The following is a 13,436-nucleotide window of genomic DNA, read 5'->3' as shown; positions in this document are numbered from 1 at the left end:
TTCCCGGAGCTCTTCAGAAAATGCCAGATTCCCATGTGTGACTACGAGGACCACAAGACCACCACGCCTGACTTCCTCCATCTCTATGTCAACACATTCCCCTTTCAGCTGTGTGTCCCCCCTCCATCCCCCCAGCAGAGCCATGGGGCAGAGGGTCATCATTATCTCTGATCTGTCTGAACATTAGCGAGTTTATCTCCCTTCCTGTTATAGCAGGCAGAGGAGGAGGGTGTGGGCCCTGTGTTTTCAGCAGGGTTTGAGGGACAGCTGTATCCTGTGCTTCAAGCAGGCCGTACAGGGCCGAGGGGAGCCGTGGCAGCCCCCGGGGAGCGGAGGCTCTGATTGGTCGACACAATCGATCCTGTTGACTTGGAAAATGTGGGTGCGGTGAAGAAAGCGAAGCCACATTTGTTTGTTTGTTTGTTTCCTGCCAAGCATGACTCTCAAGCCACTTTTGTCCCCAGAATGCATGAGTTATCGATTGTCGTTTCTTGGCTTTCCAGACCAAGAGAGATTTAGGGTTATGGGTTTGCATGATGGTGGATGACAGACCATACTGTAGGATTCAGTGATCAAGGATCAAGGGTTTTTTTCATTAATTTAAATTTGTTTTGCAACCCACAAATGAGAAAATATTTGTGCTTTACAGCCCCCGCTTACTTTTAGTCAGTGGCTGACTTCTCACTCAGATGTGCTCTTTTTGTGGTGATGCATTTAAGCTGAACAGCGAACACATGTTGGCTGATTTTCACACATTCTCTGTTTTCACACACACCCTGAAAACCCCGAAGAATAACGGTGGAGGAACTGACAAAGCAGATGACACTGCTGTTCTGCAAAAGACAGATATAGCCTGCAGACGTATGTAAAGAAAATCTAACTTGCCTTGTAGGCCATAATTTAGAGCACATTCCAAAGCCCAGAGCCACATGGGAAATCATTGTTCAGTGTTGGAGCGTATATCCACATCACCTGGGTGAGAGTGGGTGAAATTTATGTAGGCTATACATAGGCTACCTGCAAACTAGTCGCTTTTTGGCGAAATTCGCCAAAATAGGTCATTTGTGTGATTCGTGTAGATCTGATGAGTTTTTGAAATTTGGGGGGGGGGGGGGTTCGCCACCGAAGATTTTCACCACAATCAGTTACTAGCAATGAACCAATAACTCTTACACCACCGCTGTTTGTGGTGTTCACTCCCTGGGTGATGCTGTCATAAGATTTTCCCCGACCGTGAAGACTGCCTTACTTGTTTACATTTTGGACAGATGTGGCTCATGGGTAAATCTGTCACCTTTTTCACCCCTGATGAATTTGCAGGTCTGGCTATATCTGGAACTAATGCGAGAAATACGTAAGACATGAAACCAAATGCATTCTATTTTAACATTCCTGGCTCAGAAGCATGTTAGCTAAATTTGTAGTCACTGTGACTCAGAATTTTTTTTTTGTGTTTTCGGTTCTGGTTTTTTCTCCCCATATTTCCCTGGATAAGGTGAGCTTGATCGCACAAGGGATCTCCATTAAATGTCGGCGTCTGCTTATAAAGGTGATTTAAAGAGGAAAACCTTTCCCTGACTCTGGCGATAGGCCCTAGACACCCCCACCCCCCACATGTCCTGCAAAAGAATGTCCATTAACTCATTTTAAAGCATTTTTTCCCTCCCCCGTCTCCCCTTCAGCCAGCCAGAGGCACTGCTTTTACAGAGCAGTCTGTCACACTTTTTCATCTCAAAATAACTCCCCCCTTCCTCATGTCTAATGCCCTGTCTGAAGTCGATGCAGAAGTTGTAGTTTGGGTCCTACAGAGTGGGGATGGTGCCTACCCTTGGTGCCACTGTTCTTTTCTCTGGTTTGGGCAGTTATTACTATAACTATCAAATTTATAGTTGAAATTTTAGGTGTTGATCTGACTAAACATTTAAAGTATCTTGAAGTATTTTGAGAAAATAATCCAGTTTTACGTACAAAAAAAAAGCAATTGTTTTTTTTGTGAGTAAATTTTAGTTATCTTTGAATCCACGTCCAGTCATGTTTTTAAAAGTGAACTTTGATTGCGAAAGTTGGAATCCAAGCCCAACAGGGATACGTCAGGGACAATCTATAGTTGCATACCAAGCACATTCCAGGCAACTGACTCCTACAAAGCGAACTAGCCTAAATGATTTGAATGACCAACCCCAAAAACTTTCCCTTTACTTTCTGCAGTGTAATCCCTAGGAACTTAACAATAGCAGAAAATGTTCTGTGAGGGTCAATCCCATTTTTTTTCTGACCCATGTCTGCAATGCTAAATTGATCGAGGCAAATAATATCAAATGCCTTACGATAATGGTTCAGGGACTATAATATAGGCCTCTCCTGTTTTCTGACTCCAGCGTCTATTTCTGTCACATGAAACGGTCATGTATCAGGGTCTGAAACTAACGTTTTGTTGAAACAGTCTGGTGGATGAGAAAATTGACCAGACACTTGGAAATTTTGCCAGTCACTTCTTCAAAAATAGCAGAACTGCAAGAGCATGCTTTGTAGAGCATTTTTAAAATCTTTATGTTAAGACAAAATAGATTTCAGAATGCGATTAAATGAACAAACAATATTAATAGCAACATTTTATCTTTTCTTTTTAAAGAAGGCTGGGTTACGGGCTTCAGGCTTCCAAGCAAGGAGAATTTCATCAGCCTTTAGTCCTGAAAAACATTTGGATTAAGAAGTTTATTTGAAAAAATGTTCACTTTAGAGCATCATTTGATTGTGCCTTTAATTTCATCAAAATCTTGTGCCCGAGGGGTTAGTGTTGAGCCTGGGTAGCAGAGGAATACAGGAACCATTATGAATGTTTTCAAAAAAATATTTCTGAAATGAATGACTTGCAGTTTTCATTTCAGCATGTTGCCTGGGAATTGTCATCAGCTGTGTTTCATGGTTCAATGGATTCGCCGAGTGTTTGCATCTTGGCAATCACTTATCGGAGAGATCGGCCCCACGCGGGATATGTGCCGAGATCAGCATCTTTTGATCGTTTCACACAGCAGCCTTATCCTATTAACCATATTAATCGATCAAATTGTTTTAAGACACTCATCAAGCTGCTTTGTTCTTACTACTGCAAAAGAACGAAACAGAGCACATGAAATAAAGGAACGCTACCTTGGTATCTGGCAGGGCGTTATCATTCCCTTTTTTCATTAGAAAGCTATTTTAGCAAGCTTATCTGGCTAGGAATCTAGATTTAACAAAATCATATAGCTTTATACCTATAGGTCTTGGTTGTTCTCTTGACGTAGGCAACATCCATGGCTCGTTTGGCATATTTGACAACCGCTTGTCCAGACAGCAGGTTTTTTACCTGGTAAAATACCAGATAGTCCTTAGTTGTGTGAACAAGAGAAGCCACTAGATTGCTGAAGAAGTTAATACTGCAATGTTTTGTGTTCCATGTGCGAAAGAGGCTTTAGTCTGGCTCGCTAGCGTAATCAGTGCAACCCAGATAGCGTTACTCTGAGATGTCATGTCTAGCTTGATGACAACACTGGCAGCGGACATATCTCAGCAATGGTGAGATGGGAGCCCCAGAGTTTGGCCTGAAGGCCAGACTTCCTTTATCAGCCCAGCTCACGCGCTTCCTGCCAGCCTGTCAGGGCGCTGAAGCCAGGGGTCACCTGCCAGCATGGCAGCAGGGGAAGGAGGCGGATATGACTCACGTCCCCTTTTGACAGCCGCCTTTCCCACTGCCTCTTAGTTCAAATCTCCGGAGGACGGAGGTTCTGCTCTTCTGCTCCGGCTGCTCTGCTCGGAGCTAATCACTGGACTGGTCGGTTGTTTCTCTTGAAATTTTCATATCTTCTGCCATCCCCGTCCGATTGATTATGTTTTGGTGGATGTGCGGCAGAGAACTAACAAGCATGTCATTTGGTATCTGATATCTGCTGTTCTGTTTTGGTGCATTAGGCTCCTATATTGTACTAATGTAATTTCAGCTTTGATCCACCCAAGGCAGAGTTTATAACTTCCTGTTGATAGCATCTATTTTTTTAAACAGTCAAAGGGGTTTTTCAGCTCAGGTCAAATTAACCATTGGTAGCAATTAACAGGTTTTTTCCTTCTGTCCGCTAAGGGAGTTCCCAGGATTGGTCAAATCAAGGCTGCCCAGTGCCTTTATCTCTGGCAGGAAGTATTTTACTCACTGCAGTCATCATTTAGCCTATTGCTGTCTTGTTTGTCACAAGCAATATAACTTAGTGAAACTTGTACAAAGGCATCTGATTCAGTTGGCCATTTGAACATGATGAAAATCTTGCAGTGATGTATGCATATTACCAGGTACTTGTAATCTGCTAAAAACAGCACAAGGCATTTTATAAGATACCCTGTTCAATGAAAGGTACTCAACCTCAGCATCCTCCCCCCCGTCCCACATCCTCACCCCACCTTCCCCCAGCTGGGTCTGACAAAGACACAGTCATCCTTGAGATTTCACGCTACGCTGTGTTCTCAAGCTCAACTGCCCTTTGGGTTAGAAAAAGTTGAAAAAAAAATTCTTTTAAAGCTCATTCCAATCCTTTTCCAGGAAGTGTCTGCTCTGGGAGCTCTTCTTCCAGGGCTCTGCCTCCTGCAGAGCTGCATCTCTGCAGCTAACCTCAGCTAACCACAGTGCACTGTCCTGGAGGGCCCCCGGCTGGGTGGTGTCTCTCCATTGTTCAGTGGCCCTGGCTGCTCGTTTCGTTTGCCTGTTATTATTATTATATTTTTTTTTTACATGATGAGTTATTGTTAAGACATCTTCAGCTGTAGGTTAACAGTGAGCTATTATACTGTCTTTACATTGTTGAATTGAGAGCAGCATTTTCTTTCCCCAGGCTAATTTACATCCATTCTGCACTGTCCAAAATGCCTAGTCTGTTATTTAAACTGATTTAAGTACCTATACAGTGAGAAAAGTTGTGTCTTTCTATTTATAACTATTCAGATTTTGTCTCCCTAAGTAGTAATTCTTGAAAAATGATCTTGGATATTTTAATTGTGTGTTGTTAGTTTTCTGTTAGCACCTTTGCCGGTCAGCTTTTCATCTGGGATTTAATAATAACTTCCTTTAGTAGGGCCTTTAGTTAACACCCAGCAGCTAAATGACTACAGCCAGTAGGAGATCACATTTCCATTAGCACATGCTGTGCAATATATCACTGTCATTCCTCATCCATTAGTCAGTGATAACAAGCCTGAGCTCAATTATCAGCTTCTTCGAGACACAGTGTTAACAGGTTGGAGACCCGGGGCTTGGTGCTCAAGCTAGCTAGATGTAGCTGTTGAGCTTTGCATGACTGAGAAATCATGAGAAGTGCACCTTGCAATAGAGGTTACAAAACCAGATGTTTAGTTGATGCTGTGTTTTCCTGCATTTGAAGGTTTACGCGGGCCACAACTGTTTTGACTCAAGAAAATCACTGTTGCATAATTTTCAAATGGGAATTAAATGCTTTCAGTCAGTACAGTGGTCTAAAATAGCTAGGTGTCCAGAAACATATCCAAAATCTCTCCAAAATTGAATAAAATGCTTTTTGTCCATTATAAAGCATATAAATGAGCCCCTTATGAGGATTTAAGATGAAACATTGCTATCAGATTTAAAAAATAATGCAAAAATATTGTCACACAATGCGGTACAGTACCTAAATGTGTAATAATTAACTCGTGTGTATTTCTATACTCTGTACTCTCGTATGTTTTCTTGTATGGGGATGAGACAACATGAAAACAATTTTCACCCGTCCACCACGTTTTGGCAATGTTCCAGCTCTGACGTCATCACTGTTGCATGCTTCACAAAAACTATTACACTTCCATCTAACGCTTACATTACAGTGTGAAATATTTACATTATATAACACCACTAACCTATTTAAAGATACTCAATTTCAAAAATAACGTATATAACCGAAATCTTTTGAGCGGTAATACTTAGGCTACATAGCAATGATGAAATCTCCTCTATGTTCAGTAGATGGAGACAGAGACAGTATCAATGATATTGTTCTATTCGCTTCTGTTTTGCTCCAGAAAACGATGTCAGCTAGGTCTATCAGCAAACATATGGCTTAGCTATGTTCAGAAGTCCTCAATAATAATAGAATTTTCCAAGAAATGACAAAATATCCTTGAACACGTTTTGTTAGGTGCATCGTATTTGTCTGCTAACAGAGTGAATGCGTAAGTGAATGCGATGCTAAGAATATTTTCTGTTACGCTGACCTATAAAACGCTATTCCAAAAGCAGAATTAGACATGTTATACATCGTTAGAAAGCTTATACTCTCGCCTACTGAATAAATGAATTGTCAATCAAGTCAGACTGTAGTAAAAAGGGCGACGACGCCGTAAACAACAGGTGTGGTGTTATGCACAGCTATTTTGGAAGATACCCAGGCGTCACAGATGCGCGTATATTTCCCAAACGGATTGTCCAAGACAATATATGACCACCCAGTCTCAAAAGGGACATCTCTACACGTAAAACCAACAGTAAGGTTTTATATTTATTCAATATTTAGTCCCAGATATTGACTGTAGAATGACATGGTATCATTTTTAAAAACTTTTTCTCGTTTATTTCGTTATTCAGTGAGCAGCGTTTTCACTGCTCTGTATAGGCATATCTTAGGGCTATTGTCGGGTTTATCTTGTTGCTATGACGGAATACGATTTTTTAGTGGTGAAAGAATATTTTTATGAATGCCAAGATAGACAATATTGTCCATTATGTCAAGGGTGGGGGGTGTTTTTTAGATGAGACTGCAGGGAGGGGGTGCGTGTTAAATGAACGACCGGAGCGACAATGGTGGGGCTGCGAAACTCCGTTTTCGGCATAGTTGTCATGTATCGTCTACTAATGAAACTGAAACAACGCGTTTCTGTATTCATCTCACACGTTGGTTGCAGTAGCACCGAATGTTTGACTTTAGTAATCTAGGCACACGGGCGTGCCCACCACTAGGGGCTGTGCGCTAAGAGGTTAATTGCATAAAAGAATGAAGTGGACAGATGACAAGAATTTTTATTGCCTACATTTCAATGCATTGTAGTGGTCTCTTGAAGACAAGAACTTTACATTCTGAATGTAGCTAAATATAGAGAGATGATGCATCGAGTTGACCGTGGCACTAAAGCTGGATCGACCACAGTCGCTGTCACACAGTCACTGTCTGAGTTCTTTTAGCCAGGATAAACTTTATAAAGTATGAAAGAAGAACTCCCGTGAAAAGATTGGGTATGGCCCTCCTTGGTGACTCAAGGCAGCTAGATTACCAACCAGGTTTTGCATAAATTGAAAGCACAAAAAAACATTGGAAAACAGATCATAAGTATAGTGTCATTTTGGAAAAACCGCATTAATTGATTATAATGTAACAATCTTTGTAGACCAACCATTCACTAAAACTTTGAAGTATAACCACAATTAAACATTCAGTTTAACAATTAGTCACAATGTGCTTTTATTAGCTTTATTAGCTTTTATTGATGTTTTATCTCATTATATAACTTCCTGTTGTCATAGTTAGACTGTTTCTTACGCGATTATGACATGAAATGAAAAATTTTACTCAGAGAGTTTTAAAGTGTAAGTGTGTATACACTATATACACAAAGTCCCTAGTCTTAATTTTTAGCACATTTGTACTTCATGTTTCTCATTGTGTGTCCAAAGAAGCCCATCCCTTTATTCTCTCCTTGGAGTATTACAGTCTAAAAGGAACAATAAGGTGGCTTTGTCTGTTGAATGATCTCAGACTCTGTGACTTCGTGAGGCAGTAGGAATGCCATGACCCCTTCTTCAAGAAAGGTCACTGTGATGTCATTGAATTTATGAAAAAAACACACACACACACACTCTCCACACCACAACCACCACTGAACCAACCAAATAATCAAGCGGTAGGCCTACATTTATGCACATATTACACATTCAAATAAACCTTTTTTTGTTGATTGAGGAAATGTTCCTTTAATATTGAGAACTCTAAAGCTGATGTCAGCCTGTTTCTTTATCATTTCAGATGGCAGGGTGGTGTCCTTTCTTCCATGTGGCCGATTTTGGCCATTGAATTTCATGCCAGCAGGATCCAGGAGTCTCCGTCTGTTATGGCAATGTTCGATGAGAATGTGGATGTGGGGAACCTGCTGACCTCTATTCACTTGGATAAGTACCTGGAAGTCTTCAGGCAGTCTGGGTTCCTCCAGGCCAAAGACTTAATTCATCTCAACAATGAGACTCTCAATCAATTGGGGATAACTGCCACAGGCCACAGGAAGCGCATCCTCAAAATAGCAGCACAGATCCGTGGACAAAGCCAGGAGCCTCTGTTCGACCGCTGCCAGTCCGAATCTGCCATCCACTTGGCGTTTCCAGGGGCACCGGGTGGGTCGGGACCTCCGTCTCCCCCATGCGGGGTCCCCGTGTCCCTCGGTCATCATCGGAACAGCTCTGTCCCAAACCTTCCATCAGCGATTGCAAACTCTCACCCGAAGCATAGTGGCGCACTGGTTAAGCCAGTGCCCAAGCCCAGGACTGTGTTCCACAAGTCCAAAATGGAGCCTCTACTCTCCTGTCCAGCTCCGGAGTCCAGACTAACCAAAGGAGTGTCTCAGGAATCTCTGTGCTTCATGGTGGTGGAGGATTTTGCTCCTGGAGAGTCCGACTTGGAGGACCCGGGTTCCGGCCTGAGGGGGGGATCTTGTGAGAGGTGTTTGAGTAACTGTTCAGAGTCTGGCGGAGATCTGCCCCCTGTGCCTCCAAGGCTCAATCGGGGGATACCTCCAGCCACTTTCAGGGTTCTATCATCACCCGCTAGGGAAGGTCAGAGCCAGTTTACCCCTCCTTCCGCCTCCTCCTGTCCCGGAACACCCTGTACCCAAGGGGAGCCTCCCTTCCTCCCTTCTACCAGTCCCCCTCACTGCCCCATGGAGATGGTCTCCAATGAAATCTACTGGGGCACTTTACTCGGCCCTGAGGCCCCTAGGGCAGAAATAAACAGGAACCGCCCCGTCCCACTACCCCCTCCCCGACAGGAGCTCAACACCTCTATGGAGAGAAACAGGTACAGTCATCCGCCTCCAGAGTATTGCCTTTCTTTTCCACTATGCTCATGGAGTTTAGTGAACAAACAATGAAAACGCAACATGCTCCAACCGTGAAGAATTATGCTGATTTTTAAAATAATATCAGCCACTTTTTCCTTGCATAGATTGGATGCACTCATACCCTGATAAGGCAGGGTTGATTTCAGGGTTTCCCCCAACGATACGTCTCCCCTAAATTACCCAGTGCCTCTTCTAATGTTAAGGGAAAAACGCAGAAATCTGCACTTGTTGCATTCTGTTATAAAAAACAAGCTTATAATAAATTTTACAATGCAAAAAGGACCTGCCATCTTTTAAAAACACTTTATTTTCTTACCAGTCTCTGGCCCAATCACTGCATTAGCAGCCAGTATCAAACTGCTCATGTGGTCTGTGGCATACCATCACAGGTGCGATGATTGTCAAGGGATAAACGTTTTGAAGATGATGCAGTACCCACCAAGCTAAATGTGTTCCACTGCTGCAGATCACATGCGTTAAATAAATAAGAAAATACTTATTTAGAATCAACTGAAGGCGGAAAATGGTTACATTTTACTGGTGTAACATAATGTTGCTAACATAGAACATAATCAGGCTTTTTGAACAACATGGTTGATATCATGAGTGGCCTAAAATGGATATAAATGTTTTTCTTACCATTTTGTACAACCCCTGTTCCTAAAGTATGGCAGCCATTGATACCATCTTCAAGTGGTTCTTGGGCGAGACTAGCATCACATGTACTGTTTCAGCTAAACGCTTTCACGACAAACTGATATTGTAGCTACCCATCTAAAATATTAACTTTATACATGACAATGTCATTAAATAGCCTGTCCATAAAGGACACTGGATAGATGCTAACCATGTCAAACAAGCGTGAATATGATTGCAAATGGGGCCATGGGAATCGGAGATGACCTTGCGTGGCATTGCTTCTAACAGAACGTAACTGCAGCGAACTAATACCTACCAGACATGCATTGGACTAATAATTTTCTTTGAATTAAGTCCTGAATTCATGTGATTGGTTAATTTTAATAATAAACAAATACAATGCTTCTCATGGGTGGTACTGTACATGTCAGGATCTTGTGAGTGGAAATCATGCTGCGAAATGCACAAATTTTGGGTAACTGTCTATATTATGCTTGTGAATAATAAAAAAGGTATCTCTTGTTAGCGTGCCTCTTTTCCCCCCATACAAAAGCACTTCCTTTTTTCAGCAGCCCCCCCTAAGCTTGTGTGAGTTTAGTTTCTGGTGAAAGTGGTGGAATCATTCCTTCCTGCAGAAGTCCAGAAATTGGTAGATCCTGCCACAATGCAGAATAACCACACTGGGCACTGGCCATACAGGTCATGGGCTATGAGTGACTTGATATTGGTTTGTTCATTTCTTTGTTCATTGCCTTCCGCATTTAATACTCATCATAAGTCCAGGTACAAATCTCCCTGTGACTGGATTTTAAAACTGGCATCAAAAGCAGTTTGAGGTCCTCAGCCCTTCATTGGAGAGCACTAACTTCCTGCCTTTGAACACACGCAATTTTCACAAGACATCGAAATACAAAAGGCATTGTGACTGAGGGTGTTTAGGTTTGTGTGGGAGAGGTGTACGCTGCATCACTGAAGAGCAATTTTACTATGTTTCAGACCCTTCCTTGGCCCAACCATTCAACTTTTTACGTCTTTTTGTGGAAGTATTCCCTAACAGTGTATTAAAAGATGATTGAAAAACCCAAACAGAACCATTGGATCATCATTGTGAACAGTGAATGTATCTGTGGGGAGGAAGATATAGAGTGAAATGTTTTATTCAATCGCTGTTCAAAGGACAGAATGTGGAGGTGTTAATGACCACACAGACTCTCAGCTCAGCGTTATGAGAAGAACGGGTGAAAACCAAAAAGTCTCCTCTCCTGAAGTTTTTTTTGTCTTATTTTGTGAGCTTCAAAGCCAAGGCACTGGGCCCCAATTTGTCAAAAGTGAGAACAAATAAACAAAATAGTATTGTCATACTTCCACAGTAGATTCACAACACTTCAGTGCATAACTGCATTGCCTTGTTGTCGACTAATTAGACTGCACTTCCCCATTTCATTTCCTGGCCTGATGATGTTTACTTGTTGTGGCCACATTGGACGAAATAAATGACTGGCTCAACCTTGCCTAGAAACTCAGCAGGGCTTACAGAAGTTACTAATTAAATGGCAAAACAGTGGGCAAGCTGTAAAAAGTCAGCTTCTGCCCTTAGGTTAATTAATGTGTTGTCATGGTGAGAAGGAAGTGTGCTTGATGTGGGGATGTGTACCCAGATAATCTCACATTGAAGAATGGTGAAACATTAAGTCCTCGCAAGTGAATTGCGCCGCAAAGGAAATGTGTACACTTTGCAGGTACACTTTGAGTTACATGGAGTTCAGTTAAAATTGATAAATGGTTGGTTAATCTGTGTAGAAAAAAATAGCGTATATCTAAACATGGAAGTACATGAGCGGTAGTTTAATGAAGAGTATCACTTTTGAGTAAACGGATGTGAAAAAAGCTTTCTACCTCATTTGAGTTGTTAAGGGTACTGAGAAAGGCTCGGGATTCGGTGACAATAGCCACATTTCCATCCGCCAGGCTTTTCACAATGACAAAACCTGCCTACTGCCTAGTGTTAAACTGAAACTTCCAAGGTTCACATCAGGTTTATTTTCATTTTGGTACCAACAATCTATGTTCACACAATTAAAGTAATTATTTGTATGATTGTTAAATGGGTGCAGCAGTAGCAGTTGAAAGTACCATGATATGCATCTACAGTATATATTCACTTTTTAAAGAATAGCTAAACGTATTGAAATACTTTTTAGTAGAAAAGAGGCATTTATTAAGTGATGTAATTCCTAAAATTGTATTAAGATCATGAGTTCATGAGTGTACAGTGTTAACACTATTTGCACTTGGGAATGGCACTGTAAACACCTTTAGTACAACAAAACTAAATATTCTTATTCAAAGATCCTCTATGTATATTCCTCTCAAGTGTAAAAAGATACAGTGCAGCATGATACAAAACCTTTTATATGAAAAATAATTATCTGCTTTCTGTTTATGATCATGTCGTTGAAGTCCTCTCTCTGTTTGTTTTATAAACAGAACTAGTGTCAGTAAATTTCAGTTTGGCCTTCAGAGGGCCAAGCATAAGAGACATGCAACTCCCAAACAAACTTGTTTGAAATGCATTAAGTACTTCATTTTTACCTCTGAATCACTGTACCATTTTTAGTCACAGATATAGAATGATAACTGTCCTACAGTGAAGGCTTTGTCCGTCAGATGTGTGAAGTTATACATGCAGTGAACTGTAATTTAATTGGTGTATTGCAGTCATTATGCAGTGCATTTCAGCACAGTACATTTGAGAAATGTTCTTTTGGGACTACCTGTTTTTTCCACCAAAAAATGATATATAAAGTAACTAATATATGAAGGAAATTGTTTAAAGAGAATTCTTTTTTTCCAGTCTACCTTCTAATTTACATAATTAAAAGACTTGTAAGCATGTAATAGGCTATACCTTGTGAAACATATTTGTAGTGTATGCATAACTTGTATTGAGAGCATACCCACTGGATAGGAAACGGTTGAATTTTATAAGCATGTAATAATATCTATGAGCCAGAGTGCGATTCTGAAAAGGTTTGTGTTTCCGTTTCATAGCACTTTAAACAACAGCCCACCAGAGACACCTGAGAGAACGCTTGGTAAGCTTCCTTCCTTCCGTAGAATTGAATTAATAACCACAGGAAAATTTCCACACTGCTCACAGACAGAAATAAAAAAGTTTGGTCATGCCCTCATATCAATAGTTTACTTGTGCATGTTACAGTTTGAATGTGCACGTAACTAAAATTTGTATTGGTGTGAATTAAAAAAATAATTTTCTTGTAATCATGTTCATTTCTGTGAATGAGATGAGCCCACATCCTCGTTGAAAAGGATAAAGAAGCTACACTGATATCGATCTGTGCAGTGCTCTGGCTCTTTTTGTCCTTGATCCTGCACGTATTCAGTGTGGCTGTAGTCAGTCTGTAATGAAGACACGTTTGTTATGCAAGCCAAGTGACTTTGTTCTTCCAAAACAGGCTGCCGGGGAGACCCAGACGAGATCAGCCCTTACTGTGAAACGGTGTTTCAGAACAACAAGCAGCTTGAAGACACCAAGGTGAGCACCACCTGGGAAAAGAATAAATATACAGGTGGCTTGCTTGCTGAAGGAGCAGGGCATGTGCAGACCTGAGAATGGCTTCTCATCAATGGTTAACTTCCTG

General features: G+C 41.3%; 1 protein-coding gene across 7 annotated transcripts in view; it reads left to right on the top strand.

Annotated features, from left to right (window-relative positions):
• Positions 1-13,436, top strand: part of arap3 (ArfGAP with RhoGAP domain, ankyrin repeat and PH domain 3) — a 42,793-nt gene that overhangs the window by 8,457 nt on the left and 20,900 nt on the right. For 6 of the 7 annotated variants that reach the window (XM_064328115.1, XM_064328113.1, XM_064328118.1 and 3 more), the window contains 3 exons: positions 8,052-9,092; positions 12,826-12,869; positions 13,251-13,330. In XM_064328115.1, coding sequence (XP_064184185.1) covers positions 8,077-9,092; positions 12,826-12,869; positions 13,251-13,330 — 1,140 coding nt within the window. In that variant the 5' untranslated portion in view covers positions 8,052-8,076. Of the gene's footprint in view, positions 1-3,794; positions 3,815-8,051; positions 9,093-12,825; positions 12,870-13,250; positions 13,331-13,436 lie in introns of those variants that run through there. The other variant, XM_064328116.1, reaches the window with a different exon arrangement.

Source organism: Anguilla rostrata, chromosome 3, assembly GCF_018555375.3.
Source record: "Anguilla rostrata isolate EN2019 chromosome 3, ASM1855537v3, whole genome shotgun sequence".
NCBI lineage: Eukaryota > Metazoa > Chordata > Actinopteri > Anguilliformes > Anguillidae > Anguilla > Anguilla rostrata.
The sequence above is the reverse complement of the archived record's forward strand: the minus strand, read 5'-3'. Positions and strand labels throughout refer to the sequence as shown.